Below are 7,717 nucleotides of genomic sequence, written 5' to 3'. Positions count from 1 at the left end.
TATGATAATACTGTAGAAAGCTGATGGTCAGTATTTATATGTGTCATGAACAGATTAAATAAATTTGAAAGTGAAGTCTGTAGCTACCTCAGGAAGTATTATTTCTATTTGGAAAACTAGATAACTAATGGTGAAAATGCAATTCCCTGGTCATCACCAGAATTTCTCCTTCAATGATAGGACTTGTGGCATAGATCCTGAATTTTTTTTTTTTTTTTTTTTTGGAGAGGTTTTCACTATAGGGCACATGCGCTCGCCAGACAGACAGAGAGAGATATAGAGACAGAAAGCGAGAAATCAGCCCCCAGAGGGGATGGTCACGCCGCAATCCCTTCTCCTCCATTCTCCTCTCGGGATCTTGGGCACGCATGCACACGTGCCCAGCATGAGTTCTAAGCCACTGGGTCCAGGACGTGAACCGCGGTTGACTACGTGGGAGTCCAGCAACATAGCCATTACACTAACTGCTGGTTCCCTAGACCCTGAATTTTAATGAATTAGTGGACACTTTTACGTGGCTCTGAGTCAACTTTATTTAAAATACATAACATATGTGTCATATAAATATTTATTGAATGAATAAATATTAATATTACAATGTATGTTTCCACAATATTTACTGTTATTTTCAATGTCAAATGCTTTTAATCGCTGTAATAAGCATGTACAAAAGTAGATTTAGTAAAGGAGATGAAAAAACACGTTGTATATATGAAGAATATCAAACAATGTAGAGCAGGATAAATTTGGAAAATTGTAAGAAAAGAATTTGGAGAGGAAGCCTGCATCTATGGAGAGAAAGCCTGCATCTATGTCACCTAACGGTCTTGTTTCCTGATTTAGAAAGATCAGATTTTAGTGACCATAGGTTAGAAATCCACTGGAAATGCTTTGGACTGGATACTTATATAATATCAGAAGATTCATTTATTGTTAGTTGTAACTACTTTGATTATTAAATTATCTTAACTGACATTTCAAATACACTTTTATTCATTTTTACATATTATAACTTTTCATAGAATTACCTTTTTACATACTATAACTTTTCATAGAATTACCTTCCTAATTTCTCCAACAATTAATTCTTATTTCCCTTTACATTACAGCTAAAAAACTGCTTTCTTTAAAAACCTTGTATTATGTGTGTGATTTGCATGCTTTAACACTGTGAACTCTTTAATTAATATGAATGTATCATAATTAATTTTTCAATTGGTCTGTCATTTTGGGATCCACATCATACTATGTATCACTGAGGGTCTTTTTCAGTCTGGCATTTCCAAAGTCCATCAAGTAATTACACAAATAATCCATACACATTTTTTATTTGACTGAATAAATAAGACTGTAAGACTATACTACTTTAAAAAATAAATTTAAAACAATATAAAGATTTCTTCCTTGTTTTATAGGTAAAGTGCTTTCAAGATCTGACATCAGAGCCTATAAAGATTAGATGGAACCAAGAAACAATGTAACTTTCTTTGTCCTCTTGGGTCTTACACAGAACCCAGAGACACAGAAAGTACTTTTTGTGATGTTCTCGCTTTTCTACACTTTGACTATGGTGGGCAACCTGCTCATTGTTGTGACTGTTACTGTCAGTAAGACCCTGGGTTCACCAATGTACTTCTTTCTTGCTAGTTTATCATTTATGGATGTCATTTATTCCTCATCCATTTCCCCAAAATTGATTTCAAACTTGTTCTTTGGATATGATACCATATCCTTCAAATTCTGTATGATTCAGCTCTTTACTGAACACTTTTTTGCTGGGTCAGAGGTCTTTCTTCTGGTGGTAATGGCCTATGACCGCTATGTGGCCATCTGTAAGCCCTTGCATTATTTGGTTATCATGAGACAATTGGTGTGTGTTTTGTTGCTGGTGGTGTCCTTGGTTGGAGGAGTTCTGCACTCAGTCATTCAGCTTAGTACTATTTATGGGCTTCCATTCTGTGGCCCCAATGTCATTGATCACTTTTTCTGTGATATGTATCCCTTATTAGAACTTGTCTGTACTGACACCTATGTTATTGGCCTCCTAGTAGCTGCCAATGGAGGACTAATTTGTGCAACTGTATTTCTGGTCTTACTTATCTCTTATGGTATTATCCTGTACTCTTTAAAAAACCTGAGTCAGGAAGGAAGGTGGAAAGCCCTCTGTACCTGTGGTTCCCACATCACTGTGGTTGTCTTCTTCTTTGTTCCCTGTATTTTTATGTATGCACGACCTGCTAAGACCTTCCCCATTGACAAATCATTGAGTGTATTTTATACAGTCATAACACCAATGCTGAACCCCTTAATTTACACACTGAGAAACTCAGAGATGAAAAATGCCATGAAGAAGCTGTGGACGAATAAATTTTGATCAGTAAGTAAATTAGTGAATCTCTCATCATGAAGAATGCATTTGATATTAGAGTTTTTCTTTTTGGCGTTTAAAAGTTTTCTGAGATGCAATGCCATCTTTATTTTCAAAAAAAATTTCTATGTAACTATGTATTATATTCTAAACTTCAAACATACACAGTACTATCTAATGTAGTTTAAGTTATTTTATTATTGTACATAATTTTCCCTAATTTTTATTCATAAATAAAAGAATAATAGTGGGAATAAAAGTTGATCTCTATAGTCTTCCTATAATAAAAATTTCTTTTTTTGTTAGAATATAAGCTTTATAATCTCTTTTTTAATGTCACGTACAAAGTTGTATGCATATGTAATAGTAACTGATGTTATTCAGCAAACGAGTTTTATAATTGTACCGATTTTTAGTTAATCTATGCATTTATATTTTGACTTTTAATGAAACTCAGTTTTGTTTTTAGCTTGATTGCTATCACTTAAGTTTATTATTTTAATTATACTATGTAAAATACTTAATTCTGTAGAGTGTTTTATTCGATTTAATTTTAATTCTCTAAAAATATTTTAATGTAATTCTTCCACTTTTTAAAAAAACAAAAATTGACAAAATAGAGAACAATAATTCACAAAATGAAAACAATGCAAAATGATATAAAATTAAAAATAAGACTATTCATCTCTAAGCATATTTTTTCAGGGCTCTTCCCTAGAATCAGCTATATATATAAAATCTGTTTTAAGTGGCCAACAGGTGGCATGATTGTTAAGGCACTGGCTTCCTACATGGTCCATGGTTTGAGTCCCAGATCTGGCATATATAATATGTTTAATATGTTTTTTAAGAGTCTTCATGTAGAAACCTTCGCAAATCCAAGAGTGTATACACACACGTACACGTATGTATGTATTCTTTCCATGTGTGCAGAAGTTTTAATTTTGCTATGCAACATCTCCAAGTTCTTTTCAGTCTAAATATATCTAACCAATTCTATTTTCTTCATACTTCCTTATTCTCTCTTAGAAAGGTATACTAAAAATAGTATTTCCTGTGTTCTTTGTGCTGCTTTCAATTTTTTTGATAACAAATAATTTTATAATAAGTATATGTATTTTTGCTTGTATTCAGTGTAATTGTGGAATTGTTGGCATATGCGTTTGAATCAATGGTTTATTGGAATATGTATTTAAAACACTGATGTTCATATTATTGCCCAAAATTATACAGTTATTTTTATTAATAGTTTCTTTGGTTTTCAAACTTATTTAAACAGCACTAAGTCAGCCCACGGCTTAGTGGTTAAGGGAGCTGTATCTTCCATTGCTGACTGTGCACTTTGAATCCTGCCATGGAGGCTGGAAAAATACATGAAACACATGTGTATGCATGCCCCAAATCCTGACTGGATGGATAAATGGGAGGCAGTAGTTATGGCATAACTATCCTCCTCTCTCATTTTATCTGTCTTTCTCTCTGTGATGTGCACATGCCATCTGGCAAATTGAAAATAGTTTTACACCAAAATATTCTTCAACTCTTTTTTTAGCATTTAATTTTTTAAAGCGTTCCTGTGGGTTTATACCTTAGGTTGAAATTGTTAGGGGCTGACGGTGGTTTGGCAGTCATCCAATTCTCTGTGATACTGACCCCCATGGAGGGGTCTGGGGTTCTCTGCATGTACTGGGCATGACCCTGCCCATGATCAATCCTGGCCCAGGCTGGGCATGGATGACAATGTGAAGACTTTGTTGGGGATGTTTGTCTCTCTCTTGATCTCTCATAGCATAGATAAATAAATAACATTTTAATTCACATGACATTGATTTTGATATAGGAGTAATTTCATTTTTTCTTTAAATTTTGGTTTTTTTTTTTTTTTTTTTTTTTTTTTTAAGAGGGTGCATGTACTTGCCAGGGAGACAGAGAGAGAGATGTAGAAACAGGAAGCAAGAAATCACAACCAGGGGAATGGCAATGCCACAATCCTTTCACCTCCAGTTTTGCTCAGGATGTTGGGCATATGTGCACAGGTGCCTGTTGTGTTTGTAGCTTCCAGGTTTGGGACTTGAACAGCAGTAGACCATGTGGGAGTCTAGTGATGTAACCATTTACCATCTGCTGGTTCCTTAAATTTACTATTATTTTTTTAATAGCTGCATAATTAGGGACCAGCAGGTGCGGAGTCTAGTGATGTAACCATTTACCATCTGCCAGTTCCTTAAATTTACTATTATTTTTTTAATAAGTGCATAATTAGGGACCAGCAGGTGCCGTGGTGGCTAAGGTGCTGGACACTCCCACATGGCTGACCATGGTTCGAGTCCCAGACCTGGTGGCTTGCTTTCTCACTTTCTCTCTCTCTCTTTCTCTCTCTCTTTCTCTGCTTGTCTCTAGCCAAATGAAAATCAATTAAGGAATAAATAAAATTAAATAAAAAATTATTCAAAAAAATAGTTGAAATTAAGGAATAAATAAAATTAAATTAAAAAATTATTCAAAAAAGTAGTTGCAAAATTCTATTTTCAGCATTGATTTGAAATCCCAACTTAAATGCATTCTAAATTCCATATGCATTTAGGTCTAAATAAGGACTACATTTTGTTCCATTGATCTCTTTTTTATTTGTCAACCAACATACAACATATATGTTCCATTTTGCAAAATTCTATTTTCAGCATTGATTTGAAATCCCAACTTAAATGCATTCTAAATTCCATATGCATTTGGTTCTAAATAAGGACTACATTCTGTTCCATTGATCTCTTTTTTTATTTGTCAACCAACATAGAATATAATTGCATTTGATAAATAATACATTTTGATCTGATAAGCCTAGAAATCCCTTATAACTGCTCTTTTTAAGAGTTATAACTATTCTTGAACATGTTTCAAAATTATGTTAAAATTAAAATAAATATGAATTAAGCGAAAATACGTTAAAATATTCTATCAGAAAACAAAGCTTGGGACCAGCATATGGCCTAATGGTTATATTTCTGGAGTTCCATGTAGCCAACTGTGGTTTGAGTCCCAGACCTGGAGGCTTAAACCTCACGTTAGGCATGTGTGTGTGCAGGTGCCAAAACTCTGAAAGGAGAATGGAGGGTGATTTCTTGCCTTCTGTCTCTCTGTTTCTGTCTCTCCAGTGAACGTGAATGTCCTACAGCAAAAATCTCTCTCTAAAAATAAATAAATAAAACAAAACTCTATTATTACTTAAATAAGATCCAATTTTGGGTCACTAATTTAAGAATTTACATATATGGAGCTTTGAGAAGTGCAATCCACAAATACAACATGTGTTCTCATTTACAAATTTTTTCACGTCCTTGGAAGTGTTTATCTTTCTTTCCTGTGTTACTTATTTTTTATACATGTTTTTTCTTTACACATGATCTCCAAAGTGCAAATTGACACTCTTCCTCTATGAAAAACCAACTCTTTCATGATTGCATGACTCAAGTCTTTGCTTAGCATCATGTGGTGCTGCTGAGATTGTTCTGCATACGTGATTACCTGTGATCATTCTGTGGCCATCCAGGAGCATCTGTATTATGAAACATCATGAATAACTGATATATGGCCTCTTGTTTGAGTGGTTGAGACTGGGTGGAGTATTGGCCCACTTGACCATTCAGATCTTCTTCGCATTCTGATTGGTGTCTATTCACATGTGAGTTGTACCCTTTGTTGAACTCTGTCTGCAGGGACACCTGTACACTTGGTCTTTTTGTTGTTGACAATAATAGATTCACCTCATTGTTAAATATTCTTCTCTTGAAGATTTCCTTTGTGATATTCTTATATGGTTTTAAAATCTCACAGTTTGGAGGGAAGGTGTAAAGACCTCTTCACATGTTTCTCACATCCTATTCCTTATTCCACGCATATTTGTGTATCTGGGCTCAGTGGTGCCTCTTCCATTAATAAAGCTGTTACTGTGTTTTGTGCTTGATAACTCCTAAATTAAACCAATTAATTAGAATAGAAATAGAATAGAATCTCAGAAATACAGAGCTGAAAAGTCCGATGAGGAAGCTCTGAGTCAAGGGTGACTTCAACTCAAAAATAATTATAACAATATAAATGATTTTATCATTTATTTATTTATGTATAAATGATATACGATACAAACAATTACCAAAGGAGACAAAGACAGACAGAGTGGGAAAGTGAGAAATCTCTCCCTGGAGGGATGGCCATGCCACGATCCCTTTACCATTCTCTTCTCATGTCTTTGAGCACACATGCACATGCACCTGGCATAATTTTCAAGCCCTTGGATCTAGTACTTGAACCACATAGTCAACCATGTGGATTATAGGTGCTTTAACTTTATGCCGCCTGCTGGCCTAAAATGACTATAGACTATAAATGGCGAAGACAAAATAAAATATTTTCTTTCTCTTCTTTCTCTTCTTTCTTTCTTCTTTCTTTCCTTCTTTCTTTCTCTCTTTTTTTTCTGTTTTTTAGTTGGGAGAGGGTATATATCATAGGACACCTACACTCACCGGAGAGAAGGGAGACAGAGAGATTCAGAGAGAGGCAAAGTGAGAAATCACCCCACAGAGGAGATGGCCATTCTATAATCCCTTCTCCTCCCTTCTCCTTTCAAGATTTTAGGCATGCACTCACACATACTCAGCATGATTTTCAGGATGCCAGGCCAAACCGCAGTCAGCCATATGACACCTGATGGACCAAGAAGATAATTTCTATGATCCAGCTCAAATGAACACTATTGAAAAAGTATGTTCAAATTTTCAAATAGGCCCTATGAGGAAATGTCTATACAGATTTTTTTTATTATTATAGAAATATCCTATACATTGTGTCACTGGGAAAGTCATGATGCATTTTTATGTAGAAAAATATGTTGACGTTCCCAATGATTTAATTGATTTATTACACAGATGATTGACGATATTTATTGTATTGTCAGAATCAGGTAAGTTTCTTGTAAAATGCAGATTCTCAAGGCACAATCTCTAAATTAGAGATTCTAATAGCTCTGTTGCAGAATTGATGTATCTGCTTTTTAAACAAATTACCAAGGTGTTTCTTAAACAGATAATCTTTGCACATACTTTGAATGATTGCACTATTTATTATGTTAACATCATGTTTATAAACTTAGCTTAGTTTTAAATTTTGCTTTTTAGTTTTGCTAAATTTCATAATTAAACAAAATCATTTGAAATATTTTTAAATGTACAATAAGTCCCTTTAAATACTGAACAATATTACATTGTATGTATATACATAGCTTTGTTAATCCATTCACCCATCAATAGATACTGGAGTTGTGTTCACCTTTTGGCTATTGTGAATAATGCTGCTATG

The 7,717-nt window shown here is 34.2% G+C and overlaps 1 protein-coding gene across 1 annotated transcript; it reads left to right on the top strand.

Annotated features, from left to right (window-relative positions):
- Positions 1-1,456: 1,456 nt before the first annotated feature.
- LOC102486034 (olfactory receptor 4A47) lies at positions 1,457-2,374 on the top strand. The gene has a single exon (XM_006167747.2). It carries the CDS (start codon positions 1,460-1,462, stop codon positions 2,372-2,374), a length of 915 nt encoding a protein of 304 aa, XP_006167809.1. The 5' UTR covers positions 1,457-1,459.
- Positions 2,375-7,717: the final 5,343 nt, after the last annotated feature.

This window comes from Tupaia chinensis, unplaced genomic scaffold, assembly GCF_000334495.1.
Source record: "Tupaia chinensis unplaced genomic scaffold, TupChi_1.0 Scaffold145056_1, whole genome shotgun sequence".
NCBI lineage: Eukaryota > Metazoa > Chordata > Mammalia > Scandentia > Tupaiidae > Tupaia > Tupaia belangeri.
Note: the sequence above shows the minus strand (reverse complement) of the source record. Positions and strands in the feature narration are given on the sequence as shown.

Excerpts from the sequence above, each read along its gene's own strand:
- LOC102486034 (XM_006167747.2), top strand. The coding sequence starts at position 1,460 with ATGGAACCAAGAAACAATGTAACTTTCTTTGTCCTCTTGGGTCTTACA.